At 32.9% G+C, this 17,408-nt stretch overlaps 1 protein-coding gene across 2 annotated transcripts in view; it reads right to left on the bottom strand.

Moving 5' to 3' along the window:
* Nucleotides 1-5,199: 5,199 nt before the first annotated feature.
* Nucleotides 5,200-17,408, bottom strand: part of LOC128559669 (uncharacterized) — a 52,424-nt gene continuing 40,215 nt past the window's right edge. Inside the window, exons 1-2 of one of the 2 annotated variants that reach the window (XM_053551992.1) lie at nucleotides 7,090-7,485; nucleotides 5,200-5,915 (exon numbers count right to left, since the gene is read on the bottom strand). In XM_053551992.1, coding sequence (XP_053407967.1) covers nucleotides 5,425-5,915; nucleotides 7,090-7,447 — 849 coding nt within the window. In that variant the 5' untranslated portion in view covers nucleotides 7,448-7,485 and the 3' untranslated portion in view covers nucleotides 5,200-5,424. Of the gene's footprint in view, nucleotides 5,916-7,089; nucleotides 7,486-17,408 lie in introns of those variants that run through there. The other variant, XM_053551993.1, reaches the window with a different exon arrangement.

Genomic DNA, 17,408 nt, shown 5'->3' with positions numbered 1-17,408 from the left:
TTTCTCAAATATCGTATAAGAATGAGAAATCATAAAAAAGTTTAAATACACGTGAAATATACGTGATATACGATCGCTTTGAATTAAAAATTGAAGAAATGTTCTATAACGAGGTTTTCCCATAACTTTTATGTCCAGCAACATTTCAGTAGCTGCGATGATTTTTAGCTCGACTATTCGAAGAATAAGGAGAGCTATTGTACTCACCACGGCGTCGGCGTTTGCGTTGGCGTTGGCGTTGGCGTCACACTGTGGTTAAGTTTTTTCGCACCAGTCCACATTTTGACAAAACCTTTTGACATAAAGCTTTTAAGCTTTAAACACTTGTGTAACATCATCATGTCCAATGTTAGACGAGAGCTCATAACTCCATCAAGGATTTTGCTGAATTAGTACGGACAGGGTTCAAACCTAGAAAGGCATTCGTTGTTGGAATTCAAGTACAAGGCAACTGTGTTGTCCGTGTATGAATAAACCTAGATACATGTATATGTCATAAGTGACTGAGAAAAATGTGCAGTTAATTCGGGGCTCGAATCCGGGACCAAAAAGTGGTGATAAGGAAAAGAGCTATCACCACTTTCAAAATTTTGTCCTATATTTTCATTGATAAAACTTCTTTCAAAAATAGGAGAATGTACTGCTATGTAAGAACACTTTTACAACAGGATGTCTGTAATTTCATTAAAATATCTTAAAAATTGTGATGTCAAGAACTTTTCTCCTGATTCGCACAATTGCACATTTTGATATCTGTCTGTATTCGAGCTGTAATTTGATGCATAAACACACTATAAGAACATTATCGCGCATGTAACTGTCTAAATATGTATGTTACTTACACAGGCAAACATCAGCAGTAAAAGAAATATGCCAGTATTTTTTAAAAGTGGTGGCGCTATCGCATCAGTGATGGCGCTATACAATTGTTGTGGCGCTGTGGCTATGGCATGCGTTTTCGTCTATCTTGTTTAAGATCTGAACTAACTGAAGTTTTATTTCTCATATATGAACAACAAATCTTCAATCAATAAAACACACAGAAAAGAAAACATTTCGTAGCTAAGCATTTCCGAAATAAAAGTGTCCGCCACATAATATATCATATGGCCATTTTCCCCCGAAAAAATACATATCAAAATCGGCTGAACTCCATCTGCATTAAAGCAGAAACAAATACATGTATCATCAGCATGTGGAATTTTCGTACGATGACAGAAACTCAATCTTTACAATTTTTTCAATTGTTTTCAGAAAATTTATTAATACTTCTGAAATGGGTTTCCCTTTGTTAAAAAGAAAGGAATTAATCGACTTATCTGCTTAATTAATGACAGGGTCTTCTCGTGCACCAAATTAATACAATAGGGTTATTATAACAGTAGCTCGATCTGGCATGCTGTATTCGGCTCGAGTGGATTTTTGCCAGATCGGATCTCATGACGCGCGCAAGCGCCGAGTGTGATCCGACCTTGCAAAATGCACGAGAGCCGAACACGAAATCCCTGATCCAGCTACTGTTATAATAATCCTTTTATTATATACCTCTGCCTTTTTATTTGTTGTTTTGTTATTGAACATAATCTACAATGTTTATCGATATTAAAATGGAACTAAGGAAGTTTTTATGTGGGCTATATATAGAATTGTGTCAGATCATGCATATTTAATTTAATGAAAGTAGTCCAGCATACAATACGGAATGTGCAATACGGAATTCAAAAGGTACACTACGGAATTTTTTTCTGCCTGTTCATATTTAATTGTGAAATACAAGCCGATTATTTTACAAAATTTATATAGGTATATAATCAGATTAACTGTCACATTCCTCTGTTTCGCTAATATTTTCAAGTACCTCTCCATATTCATTGTTTTGATTAGAATCATTTCATATCTTAAAGTGTTTCTTGATTTGAAAGCGACTGACTTGTCAAAAGTTTTGTTTTATTTGGAATGTGATTTCAGTTTTATTATTCTAATTTTCTAATCCGCAAGACATTGTACTTTCATAACATGTATAGAAACAGACTATAGCATGACCGGACAGGTAAATCGATTTTTTTCATGCCTTGGCTCCCCGGCAAAATGTCGGGGCGACGTTCGCGAGGTGACGTATGGCGGGTTGACATTCGACGAGGCAATTCTTAGCAGGGCGACAATAAGAGGGCGACGCTTAGCGGGGCGACATTTAACGGGCCACGTGTGGCGGCGCGTCGTAAGGACGTTGGTGGGACGACGTTTAGCAGGGCGACATTCATTTGAGCGACTTTGGCAGGACTCTTTCGATGAGGCGACGTTCGGTGGGGTGCCATTACGACGTGTAATATATGGTAAGTCTACATCTTTTGAGAGCTGTTCTTTAGGAGGGAACAGATTCGCGGAGAACTGAAACTTGCGTCAGAAAGCTAAGAACATATTCGCGGAGAAAAATCGGCACCAGAACGCTTACGACATGTTTTACAATGTACGCGGAACAAAAATTCACACCACCTTCCAGCGAGAGTGACAAGAACAGTTGCAGACAGAAGTTAGAAAGTTTTCGACTACGATTTATAATTAAAAACACTGAGAGCAAGTTTTTTACTTTAATCAAGTATTAAGAAAAAATAGTTGACCATAAGACATCCCTCATATCATTGATAGATTAGTCATAAGCTTTACACTTCTGTCGACTCTCGCACTTTCTTGCATCTGGATAGAGTTTCCGTTTAATTCTCGGTAATGGAAAACTTCATATCTCACACTCCAATGTGTAGGATGTCACTCGTGCTGTAAATGACGTATAACCTCTACATTAATGTAGTAGTTTGATGCAGTAATTATCACATTAAACCCGATAAAAATCAAATACCTTGATTCCTCTTTTTTCCTTATACATTGTATTTCTCGATTAAAAAAAAAAAGTTATTTAACGTAAAACATGACGTTTCACTGCAGGTGACAGAACCAAAACCGGACCTATTACGTTGCTTTTGTAATTCAACGTCATGTTAGTTATTAATAAATTTTTTTTACCCAGGAGGCTTAAAACAATTTTAAGCAGCACCTGTTACAACAGGTTTTTCCGACTGCCACAAAAGCATTCATGTACTGACATTTTTGTAAGAATTGGATACGCCAACATTTTTCCTCTTACATTACTCCCAACCCTCTTCTTCCATAACATGACGGTATCATTTTGTCAAACGTCGATTTTTGTCACCAGCCTTAGTTTAGCCAAATTCCTAAAGGTACAATAGTACTAAATAGGTAATCAAGCAGCACTTCCGGGCTATTCGGATAATGGCGGAAAGAAAGAACCCTCCATTTTTTTCCATTTAAAATGACATTTACATGTTTTATGTAAGCCAGGTCCTGTTTTTATTTCATTGTGGACCTATACCTGACATTTTGGTAGCATTTCAAGGAGATTCTTTGCTTTTAAAGAAACATAAACAAATCTAATACACGTGTGTTCATACCCACATTTTAGCTGTCAGTTTGGAAGATATTCCATAGTGTTGACCTGTCAGACAAAAAATCCCTCTTAGAAGATACATGACCCCTACTTTTCTCGGTGTTCTTTTGTGGTTTATAGGTCATTTGAGAACATAAGGCTAGTAATCCTTTTTTAAATGGGCCTGGCCATGTGTTACATCTCTCAGAAGATTGCTAATTGTATATAGAACAAATAACAAATTTATTTACTACTGTATAGCCTAGAGTGAGAACATCTTTTTGTTCTTGTTTAGAAGGTCCGAGTCGAAGGTAGTACTGCAGATCGTCTGTAAAGAAGCTTCTATAGGGGCAAATTCCAGTGTCTGTTTCGATACCTGTGGCATTCTTGTCATTCTTTTTGAAATATACTTTCGTTATCTTCCCGGCGGTTCTTTTTTGATAAAGGAAAAAGAATAGGGACTGCTTGAGAACTACAAGGCAGGGTGATGGAGGAATAAATAGTTTGCAGGTTGCTGTGTTTCCAGTTTAATTAACGTCTAAGAACAAATGTAATGTATATGGTAATTCCAAGTTTTAAAATATTATTAAACGAACAAAACAAAAACGGTTTAGTTGAACCTGCCTTAGCCGTCATCTGTATTAAATAGCCACTTGCTTTAAGCAGCAAGTTAGCCAACTTCCCAAATTAACTCTTTGTTTTAATTTCAACTTTATCTCATGCAGACATCTGCCTTTAGCAGCCAGGTCATGTTTTCTGCCTTATACAGGATTGAAATGTATATTACTTCAAAAACGACCTTAATAGAACTTGCTAAACTCGGTAATTAATGTGGAAAAGCACAAAAAGTTCTTACAGTAGTATTTAATTGGCATAGAATGTGCATCTACCACTGTTCTTAGAGCCATGAAGTCATCTCCTTCTTTAAGAATGTACACAATGTCAATGATTTCATGATGCAAGCGTGAAGAGTTAAAGTTCTATAAGCCTTTAAATTTTATGTTAAAAGCAGTAAGCACATATAAATATTAATGATGATATTATACATAATTACATGATTAGGAAAGCTTAAATTTCAGTAATACAATTATAGACATGATAAAGGGGAGTAGTGAAAACAAATGGATTTGATAATACACATATTAAAGGGGCTAACCAACACATTTTAGGCGAAAAATAATTTCTTTCAAAACTCCATAATAGATTTAATTGAGTCCTCTAAAAGTGACTAGTGGTATAAACGTATTGACATGATTATTTTGCAAGATACTTTTATAAGTAAACAAAACTACTGTTCAGAAGATAATAAACCGTTGCAACGCTTTTGAACGAATGCAGAAATTTACATTCTAAGTCAAACTTAATGGAAACGAACATGTTGAAATATTTCACCCAATCTATGGGCGAGTAGCTTTTATAAGTACTCAAACCATTGACAGATATTGGAGCAAACAATTACTGAAAAGAGGAATTACATGGCAGTCAGATTATAAAGAATGGTATTGTGAGCGTTTAAAGAGAGGTAAGTGATTTTGCTTTTGCGACCATAGTCTGCACTGTTTGCCATTCGGTCAGTAAATTTTCAGTGAACACTCCTTTGAACAATAAGTAGTACTGTCCAAATTGAATGATGGAGCAGTCCATTTAGAAATATAGAAAGGTAAAGATTAATATCTAGCTTTGTCCTTTGAGGTGCTGTTCCATATTTTTTTTATTAACACGTATAAGGAAACCAACCTGACAGTTCATACTGACCGAAAATAGTTTTAGAAGTAATACCAAGGATAGACCCTAAATATGATTAACTTCTTAACATATTTGAAAAGTTTGAATTTGTAACAGAATGTGTAATCATTTTCATACTTTTCCCTAAACATGATAATTACGAAAATATCTACAATAAATAAAAAATGTCAGGTTTTCAAATATTTCAAATATGATTTGCGCATTCCTTGTAAAACAGCTTTTCCTATTTGAAGAGGAAATTATACATGTATTGTTAAATGTCTTAATGGCTTTGTTGTTGCTATTAAAGCAATGTTCTTCTGTATCGCCTGAATAAAACGACCAGAGAATATGTTCCAATGATTAGTATCGCTCTCACCAAATATGATTCCCGAACCAGAGCTAGATACAATCTGAATTTTCACACTCTCATTCTTATCAACAATGGTCATGGCATCAGAGCTGTAGCAGGAAAAATAGCTAGCACTGTGCCTATTTATCCGTGTTATCTTAAAAGGCTTGTCATTGGCCATGAAGGCAAAATCAACATACTTTCCAGGATAGACACAGAATTGTACAGTAAATGTATAAACACCAGTATAAGGAGCGGTAAATACACCATTCTCTTTGTTGTAAGCGTCACCTTTATTTAAGATGATCTCTGTGAAAATGATTGTTTGTCCTCTTGTCGCTGTAGACTGTTTGGGACGTCTTGCAGAGAATAAAACGACCTCTGGCATTTTCACGCACTCTGTAAGAACAAAATTTATAAATATTTGTTAAGTGTTATTATATTGAAAACAGCATTTTCTGTAAGAATAAAACTTATACATACATGTATTTGTAAAGTGTTATTATACTAAAACAGCATTTTACTGTAAGGAGTGTAAATTACAAGCATGTATAAAATACTGCTGGACAAGTATAGTTAAATAAATATTTTGTAACTTTGTAAGGTTTAAAACTAACGATATTGTTCAATATCACTTCTTACTTTCAAAAGATACGGACCAAGTTAAAGGAGTGAAATTTGCTCAGAGTACTATGTTAGTTGTTTATTCATTAAGCTTTTTCTTTACATTTGTTCTATAGAACAATATTCTATAAAGCTTGATGACAAAAAGTGATAATGTAACAAAACACTTTCAGTCATTGCTAGGCGGAGACGGTTAATAATTTTAATGGTATATCAAATGGAAATTGTAACACAATATAAATAATTCTATCGCATTCATGAAAATAAACAAGAAGAACAAATACTACTTCAAACCACAAGCCATCGCCAACTTTACCGAAAGTAAAAAAACGGTCAAAAATGTTGGGGAAAAACCGTAAAAATGTTGCAACTGAAAAGAAGTAGTATATTCCAAAAAGAACTTATCTTTCCGAAAATGAAATGAGAAAATGCAAAGCATAGTTTATTGAAGAAAACTGTAAAGGACATATTTGAATTTTCAATTTTCTGGTAATACCATAATTGAACACGCAGATTTATTTGAGTGCTATTTCATTGATAAAACTTCTTAGCACTACTAGTATATTTAACATTTAGAATACTTACGGTTATCATTGAGCACGTCAAATTGTTAAATTTTAGATAATTTAATAGTTAATTTCGATGACCTCTTTTCAAAATCTGGCCCTGTATGGCACATACGTTTTTTTCAGTATGAATTATTATGTTTACTTTTTCCTTCGCATGAAAAATTCACATAATAAACAAATATGCACCACACCAAGCTGCTTCTTTTAGATACAATACCCAGATTTAACAAATAGTGCTCGGCCATCCTCAAAGTAGAATGAACATCAAATTACCTTCACATTTTTATAAAATAGTAAAACATCTTGATGTCAATTTCATTACATGTCAAACACATTTTCTCTAGACGTCAATACAAGTGAATTAGTTATATGGCACAAACCCTTTAGTCGTCCTTTATTCCATCTTTCTTTCTCGGCTGCTAGTACTTTCAGTTCCTCTTGAACTTGTGTTTTTGTCTCTTGAATGACAGAGTTTAAAGTTGTAACGCCTGTTTCTTTCATGGCCAGTAGTGTCTTCTCCCATGTGCTTCTTTCTGTTTGTAGATTACCAAAAGTTGTCGTTACTTGTTTCCGAGACTCATCAATTTCCATTTTCATTGCTTCCACAAAGATTTCAAGTCTTATCATTTTTTCTAATAGCTTCTCTTCGTAGTGGAACTTAGAACAATGCGGTTCAGAAACACTATAACGAAAAATTGTAATAAATATGACAATTGCTGTAACAAACTTTGGAAACATTTTATCCTTTTTCAAGTCAAATGTACGTTAGATGATTGTGTGGAGGTCTTTACGATACATATGTATGTCTAATCTAATGTAAATACATTTTAACTGGTTCCCCGCGACCAAATGTTGGTAGGTGGTGGAGGGGGTAATATCACAGAAATGGTTTTCACGGTTATAATAACCTGTTATACTTTTTCATGAATACGCACAATATGGATTACACAAAACATCCTATTGAGAGGTGTTGATTTTGATCCACAAGCGAGGCACATGTTCTCCATATTAATTTTGTCTGAAGTCATTCGTTCTCCGCCTTTGATTCAAGTTTCTCTCAGAGAAAATGTACTGAGACGTTGGATATATTAACCATTTTATTCAAGTGTACGTCAAGTTTTTGAACTGAAATTGTGTGTAGGTCTCCACGACACATATTTATTATAAACTACTATCTGGGATAAGCAAAATAAGCGAAAAGAAAAGAGTTCATTTTAATGACCAATGATAATATTTTTTGCAAATCTTGCTTTACAGTCAAGCAATATTTCTCTGAATCATACGTAGAAAATTGTTTTGACTTTACTACATTAACCCATTTGATATGTTATATCATACGCGAGAAAATTAAAACGATTATGTTTGTCGTTTGGTTAATGACACTTTTTATTGACTGTCTGGTGGCTATCGCTACCATATAGCATAAAATGTCAAATCTGTAAGGGCCTCAAAAAGTTTGAAGATAAAATATCAGTTTTCAATCATTTCAAATTGTCAAGGTCTAAACAAATATCTTTTAGTATTTATTTGTTGAATTAGTACACTCAAATACTTTAATAAGGTACCATCTAAACATCAATCCAAGATTTTCGTAATGTACTGAACAAAACTTCTAAATAGACTTCACATGAATTTAACTGTATATTTATTTTTCGTACATCATATTATTTGAAATTTTACACCAAACAATATAAACATATATGAAATGATAATGTCGTACTATGGTTAAGATTTCTTTGAAAATTGATGTCGCGGTGCGAATTGACGTAGACAAACCACATGATCTTATTTTTTTTAAAGCAGTCATGTATGGAAATACAACATCTTTGGTTTATCTTTTTCACTTTGATGATATGATATGCAATGCACAGTTGGCGTAAAGCTGGCAGTAAGTATGCCCCCTTTTTAGACTTGGCTTTTTTAAAAAATTTGTTTGTTAGCTGCTGTCGCAATTGCGATGCGCACGGTAATGTTGCTATCAATTGTAACGTCAAAATATTAACACCATAACGTTGTTTTCTTCACATTTCTCTATTTTGTTTAAAAATGCGTTAAATTGTTGAACAAATATAATGAAATTAGAACTCAAAAAACTTGAATACTTATTCATTTTATCTTACAAAATACACATATTATAAGTATTAGGATTTATACATGTATAAATAGAATTATTAAGATATTCTAATAACAATAGTATATTTATAGTTAACATTCTTTCATATTACATACAACTTTGCATGGGAAATAATTTTACGTATCAGAATGCCATATTTTACGTAATAATATACAAGTGAAATAAACCAAGTAAATTATAAAATAAAAAGAAAACCATAATTGTATAATTGTATAAATGCTCAAACAGACTGTTACTTATTCTAGAGTTAGTTTTCTGTTGCTGGCGCAATGTTATGACGGCACAGATGTACTTTACAGACATTGTCGGTAGTTAAACGCTAGCTTTGAGGAATAATTTTGTATGATTTTATATCATGAGTACATTCCAAACATAACCTCGACTTTGTAAGTGGTATTAACCTATTTTAGTATCTACGCCATTATTGCATGTTCTCTTCTGAAGCTACTGCCATCTGGCAAATAAAAATGTTTAGAATTACTTACTTGTTTATGAAAGAATGAAATAAGCTGTAATAGGTTAGAAAACATTTAAACTTTATCACAAAAAGAAATACCGGGGTGCAAGCTACAGCATGCAAATATATCGTACAGCGTACATTTATCAATGAAATTAGTATATTGTATACTTGCTATTTCAGTAATTCATAATCTTGAAACTCTATTTGGCTTAAATACTGTGCAGGAGGGGTTATACTATCTTTTTTTTTCTCCGAAGTAGAAAGTTTTAACAAATTTTGAAGGATAAAATAGACTCTTCATATATTATTTACAAGATTTAAAAAGTACATAATCGCTTCATAGTATTCTGATCATATTGTTTGGTAAATAAAAGTAGGTTTGTTAAAAGCAATCGTTTATTTGGTAAAATATGTCAATGCCATGTTGATATGATAAAAAGCATAGTGTTGCCATGAGCATGGCATAATTTCTCTTATTTCTTTTCCTCATATTATCTTAGCAAAACAATATTACACGAGAAAACTGCTGTGTACGCTATGAACTTGGTATGACATGCGCTCTGCGGGAACATGTGACAACGGTAACGTTTCAAGTATCACAAAAATTTAATGAATACTGAATAATAAGTGAATATAAAAAAATTTGCACGCAAGTTGCAAGACTGAAATAATTTCCATGTATGGGTGAGGCATTTTTAAAGTTCTTGAGTTTAGATATAAGATTGAACTGTGTTATTTCTGTTACTTGTTTCATCTTCAAATATGGAGCAATATAATCGTGTTATTTAATAAACAGTGATTAAATAATTATGTTGATTGGGTATAATGGAATCTTACACAGTGATCAAACAGGTGAATGTTACAACTTGTCTAAACCTCATGCTAAAACGCGTAAAAAGTCGCATTGAATTTTAGAGCACTGTGATTTATGAAAACATTGCAAGATTGCCGCTATTTAAAATAAATAAAAGATATACATGTAGATTTTGAAGATCTATTCAATTATTCTCTGCTGCTCGTTTAAATTGTTAGATTATTAGCAGAAAAATACAACAATGTGGCTATACCGTTTACTTTTAACATGTTTGTAATAGAAATTAGCCCAAATCATAATTCTGATAGAAAAGTCATACCTACGAGGTTAATATAAGACAACATTCACCTGATCGTATAAATACATAAATATCAACAGATGAAATAATTTGTTCAAACTGGACACACGTGCAAGTTGTTATACAAATTAATTTTAATACTGTTTTTGTGGGATAGGGCATGACCTGTAATTGTACAGGTCGTTAGTGTGAGACAGTCACAATTATATTTATTACTTCTTTAAGTGGAAGAGACTCTCTGAAAAGGCATTCCACAAGTCAAAACTTTATTTATGTGTCCCTTTAAACATAAAAAGAGTCCTTTTTCTTCGTACAATTGTAGACATGTGTTTGAATGCTTTGTCTAATAAATGATGTTTGCAGCATTGTTTTCAACAACTTATATCAAGCATGTTTTTAAATACCTTTTCTAATTAACAGTTAAACATAAATATACTTTTAAGGCCTCTTGTGGTAACAGACATTTCCTGAATTTAAAACTTTTAATGGTTTCAAATTTATGTTTGTTTTAAACACACTGAGGTATTTGATTTTCTCCAAAAAACACTCAATAGCTTTTAATGTTTTATAAAACGAAGATAACTTGGAAATATTTCATCAGTCTAACTGCAAATGACTTAAAAACATTAAAGCTCACCCAGAATGTGGCACAACCATCATGTCAATTTGTCACATTAATTAGCCAGATTAATGTGTTTCAAAGAAAATCGTCGATTTATGATGACGTATGTGACCATGGTTTTGATTGCTGTATGAAAGATGTGAAATGTATGCGACAGTTCGTCTTTGAGACTACTTCTACCACAAACTTCCCTTTCAAAAGTCACTCTCCCCGTGTCTGCCATCAATCACCTGCTGCTAATGTTTAATTCTTACGACAAGCTCGTGACATGAAAACAAAATTGTCAAGGAAGGGTTTTACAAGTACTGATCCCTGAATATTTCTCGATCACATATGCACTACGGTTAAGTTTCGGTTTCAGGAGCCTGAGTTCTAGGAACATTGATTTCAAGATTTGAAGATTGAATACTGCTTAAGCCGGTGCTAGGGGGCGTGGGCAGTGTTGCTTTTTCCATTACTGCCCATGAACAGGCTCAATCAAACCGAGTCTGCAATTTTCACCATTTGCTTTGTTCTGGGTGCTTCCGAGGGATCTACTTTCCAGATTTTATTCTCATTTTCATTTTTGTCCTTGTTTTAAGATCTGACAGCTTGAGAACAACTTTTTGAAAGTTTTTCTTACAAATTACCATTAAATATTGTATTGGAAAAGAACTGAAAACTATTTGATTTCAACAACCACACAAGTATTTCTTATATAGCATTTCAAATCACTATAAAGGTGGAATTTCATGTAGATTGATCCAGTAATATTGCTGGACAGGTATTGTTTTAATTTGGCCATGTGATATTTTTCAACAGTATTTAAAATACGCTTAATTGGCTAAAGACTCTCAACCTATCCATTTCAAATCATCACAGCTGGGAAGAAAACCTATGTCTATATAGTCATATGATAAATATAGAAGACTAAGAGCAAGTTGAGACGCTTGTTCAAAACAAAAGTTTTTATCAACATAAAGGAAAAAGGCGTGACAACCATGTAAACAGAAGTCATTTGGCCCACGACAGAAAGCCGTCAAAGTATAATCGTTGTTGGGCCATCAATTGCTGGCTCAACAATAATCAATGAGTATTGTAAATACAGCTGATGGGCCAACGTTGAGCCAACTTTCAATTTCCGTCAGAGATATCTCTGCATTGGTCCAATATTAATTTTCAGGAAAGGACAACGCAGAGATAACATCCATCGTTGGCCCAAGAGGTATGAAAATATTCTACCTAGTGATCTATAATTATATATTTTACGGATCACTGTTTTGTCAGAAGCCCCTACTTATTAACCCGGTATGTAAGTGTAACATGCAGTATTTAATTAAATACTGTTCTGCACCCATTCGTAATCATCATTCGATCGGACGGTAAATATACAGACTGTTATTCTTTCTAAAAGGATCAGTGATTGAAAAAAGAAAAATGACAAAATTTAGTTTTTCAGCTAGATTTATACAAGGCTGGAATCTATGACTGACATGTTGACTTGTTAACATTTTAAACTTTTTTGAAATCAGTTGTACATTGTTTGAACTAAAATTGTACTGAGGTGTTCGCGACACACATTTATTTTTGAACTTGTATCTGATAATTTATGCAATTTGCCACGGCTAGTATTTTAAAGGAGGGTGGGGGAACATTCTAGACAGGTTTATTTTCTCTTTTCAAAATATTCTCGCCCGGCTAACCAGTATGATAAGAACGAGAGACTACAAATCAAGGGATAATACGTTCGATCCATAGGCAAGTCGCAGGCTCCCCGTCGACACCACTCTAAGATAATTCGTTCTCCTCATTTATACAAGAGGTTATTCGTTACTGGCAAAGAACAAGTAAGTCCAGTTTCGGTTTCCAATAATACTGGTTCGTGTAATTGTCCATCGTTACATAAATGAATATTTCTTTGTAATAGGAATGATCAATTTCTGGCTTTCTGATATTGAATAAACTACGTCTTACTTCACATTTGACTTTCCGGGCAGTAGTTTTCTGGTTTCATCATTATATCAGTTAAGTAAGTTTGCGATTGCTCAAGTAACTAATACAATGTATTGTTACAACGCACAATAGATTCTTATGGTACTTACTGTTTGGTTACGGGTTTATCTATCGAGGCCTTTTTAGAACAGTCCTTAATTATTAAGTTAAAACTTAAAAATGATAAAAAGACACATTAGCAATGTATGTTCTTGCTACAAATTATTAAGAAATGTTCATAATCAAGTTAAACAGCATTTATCTGTAACAACATGAAAAAAGGATACTCACTTTTTAGCTACTTAAAAGAAAAACAGAAAATAGGAAATACATCTAATATGGAAAATATATTTCCATTTCATCAAAGAGATCTTATTCTTATTCATCACTCAATGTTATCCAGGTATAGTATTTTTATTGAAAGCATCCAAGCATTTATAGACCTTTCAACATTTCATTTATTGGCAAATCGGCATTACAGCCTTTGTCCACTTTCACTATAAGATATTTACTGACATTGACAGTTGTTTTCTTGTATTTTACGATAACATTCTGCTAACTTTCTGAATGTTCGGCGACCATGAAACAGTTATACGAATAGAATAATACTTAGAGCATATCAGCAAAAAGTGGTACTCAGATTCAAAAGCGCGTGTATTTACAAATTCTACATATTTCTTTTGTCTTTACAACACAGTTGTAAACAGTGACACATTTTCTGGCAATTTATTTTACTATGAATTTGTTTTCAATTTATATACTCGGTTTAAACGAATGTGTTATGGACTTACTACGACACCATAAGTACATAAGATAAGATAAGATAAGATAAGATAAGATATGTTTATTATAGTCTCACACTGCATGAATACAAATATAATACAGTTATATTTACAAATTAAATATTCATGCAAACCTTTCTTAAAAGAAATATGAGAGACTGGGAGAACAAACATTACAGAATTAAACTTTAAAAAAGTTTCACATTAATATTCTATCACTAAAACTTTTAAAAGGATTTTATACCATTCACAGTAAAATCTCCATCTACTAAAAGAACAATATATTGATATTACACATTATATACACATACATGCCTTGAGCCCTTGGAAACAGACAGACTGTATCAGTGTATCAGGGACAAATTCTTAAATGCTTAAAACATATATATTCTTTAAAATCATCTAGGATCTTATCACAAAATACAGGTTATCATCATCCAGTAAGTATACCATGTTTAAATTCTTAATATAATATAGAGATACTATTAGACAAATAGAATTAGTGACAAATTCTTTAAACATAACCCTGACATCCAGTGAAGTGGAGTAAAGTAAAGTATATAGTATCACCAGAAGTACTGGAATGTAGTGAGGAGGTGAGTTATTGAGTAGAACATCACGTTATATATCAAATGTGATACAGTATAAAATGTTTCCAAATTAACCAAGAAACTCAAATTTTCTAAGTACAAAAGGGCCATAAATTTTCATAAAGTGCATATCAGAGTTATGGTTATTGACCTATTAAGTCACCTAATGTTGATAGACAAATGTACAACGTTTTAAAGCTGCAGCTTTCATAGTTCTGAGAAAAGATGGACCAAATATGCTAAAAAGGCAAATAGTTTTCCATAATATTAGATATTAAATGTGATACAGTATAAAATGTTTCCAAGGACCAAATGCATCATTACTAAGACCAACCAAACCGTACTATTTTCCTTCTGTTTAAAATATTAAAACAGGTTTTGGCACGTAAAAATACAATGTCTGTGTTTGAGAGCAAATACCCAACTTTATCAATATCAGTAAGTTCTATAAAATTTGTATTAAAGTTTGAAGCTGTTTGTATCAGTTCTGCTCGGAAAGAGCTATACAACGGACAATGTAACACAACATGTATTTCTTCTTCAACAGAATCTCTACAGTGAAAACAAGTTCGTTCCTCCACCGGTATACTATTATATCGTCCTAGCTCAATACCAGTTGGGGCTGTGCCACTTCTGAACTTTGCTAATGCATCCCTATAAGATCTATTAAAGATTGATGTACAATATTGCTCTGCATAAAAACTTTGTTTGAATGTTTTATATAATCTAAGCTTGTTTCTTCCTATTCCATTCTGTGCAGTATCACGGTTAACATCTCTACTCCAATCTTGTATAAAATCATCAAGAATTTTAGGTAGCATGTTACTAAATACATCAACTTTATGAATGCTGTTTCAATATTACAAAATATATCACCTTACTGTTTAAACTTTTGACCGACTTTGTAGTTCCAATTCTTACATCTATTATTTGACATTCTGTCTGACCAAACAAATATTTTCTTATTCAATCTTAACTGGCTCATACTGCTAAGTCTACACCAATAAGCAAGCACAGATTTTCAACAATTAAAAAAAATTGGCGTCCAACCTATATCACCACAAACTGCAGCATTTGGAGTGTACCTACCTACATTTAGGAAATACCTAGCAGCTCTATTTTGTACTGCAGTGATGCATGAAAAAGTATCACACCCCATACCGATGATGTATAAGTTATTACTGGAACAACTGTTGCCTCGTACAATTTCGTAAAAGCTTCATACGGTATGCCTCCAAATGTTTTAGTTCGGGCTATTAACATACCCAAAGCTCTATTTGCAAACTGTGCAACAGTTTTAGCAGTAATTGCAAAATTTAAATGTTGAGTTAATAATACTCCTAAGTACCTATACTGTGTTACATAATTAAGAGTTGTGTCACCAATTTTAAACACAAATTCTGACTGATTCGCGGACGGATTGCGAAAATGTATAATATTTGACTTTAATGGGTTTACATTCATTACATTTGTGACACACCATAAATTCAGTACATTTAACATACACTGTAGGTCATTTTCTGAAGCTGCTATTAAATTAATATCATCAGCATACAATAATATAGGTACATTTTCACCATCACTATTAATCCCATTACATGTAGCTTTAAGTTTTAAAGCTAGATCATTTATATAAAGGTTGAATAATAAAGGTGACAATGAACAGCCTTGTTCTAGTATTGACAACAAACCAATCTGTATTAAAATGATTTAATTTCACAGAATACAAAACATTTTGATAGAGCACGTATTTATACAGTTTGAATGTACTTTCTTAAGTCCATTGAAATCACATTTATAGACTCTATAGCTGGAAATATATTAACAAGGGAGATAATCCCTCAAAAATCCGATTTAATCGCCTAAAACTGCTTCCTGATTGGACATTAACGAGGTATAAGGCTAAACCTATACACTTTTAATATGAACGACAAATGTCTAAGAGCCCTCACATCACTTTCAAGTTACGATTACACATTAGAGTATAGAGATAAAACACTGTAAAATCTCTAGAGGGCCTTGAAAAACTTGAAAGTAGTAATAAAAATTTAATGCTAAAATTCTTCAATGCTAGAACTTGAACAATTTCAAATTATCCATGTTTAAACATTGTTTGTTTTCATGTACTTATTTGCTAAAGCATTTAAGTATAAGTAAATAGTTCAAAGAATCGAATGAAGTTTGATTTTTATAAGCTTTCTATATTAGTTTTATTATCTTCAGATAACAAGCAATACTGTCTTATTACCTAGATCTCAACGCTGACTAGACATAATGGAACAGCCACCGTGACAACCGCTTGTAATAAAACCGGTAAAATCCATTAATGCAGGTTGTGTGGTGCCAGACAGGATTTAAATGTATGGTATAAAAACTACATCTCCAGCTGAAATCTCAGAGATAATACAGCAGAACTATGTATCTATACCATGTGAGTCGTCTCTTACTAAATGCAAGGGTAAGACAGTGGTTCCAATTTATTTTCATACACCGCTTCAACGTACCTGTAATCCTTGATAATTTTATATCGTACTGAAATTAAGACTGCCCTGTGTACTTACTTTTTTTGTAGTGTTTTGGGGTTGTACAATATAACAGTCGATGTTTGCAGCAAATATTGTATTTTGTTACAATTTCGATACATGTTTAATTTATAATCTGACCATAATGTCCCGTTCACATGACAAGATATTTACACCGGATTCAAATGACGCACATACAATATATGCAAATATGCAAAATATACCATTCTTACGCATGTGATTTGCACTTGAGAAAACAATTTATAGACAAAACTTTTGGCAAGACAAATGCATTTTAAACTCAGATTGGTTAAAAACCGTTATCTTCATTACTTATTTTACCAATAATGCATTTTTCATTCAGAAATTAACATAAATAGGAAGTCAAGATTAACTTTTTGATATTACTTCAGTTAGGGCAAACATGTCCCAGAGAAATATTTTTAAAATGTAAACACAAAATCTAACACAAGTGCATTTTAAAATTATTTGGTTCTACACTGATG

Source organism: Mercenaria mercenaria, chromosome 9 (genome assembly GCF_021730395.1).
Source record: "Mercenaria mercenaria strain notata chromosome 9, MADL_Memer_1, whole genome shotgun sequence".
In the NCBI taxonomy this organism is placed as follows: Eukaryota; Metazoa; Mollusca; class Bivalvia; order Venerida; family Veneridae; genus Mercenaria; species Mercenaria mercenaria.
Note: the sequence above shows the minus strand (reverse complement) of the source record. Positions and strands in the feature narration are given on the sequence as shown.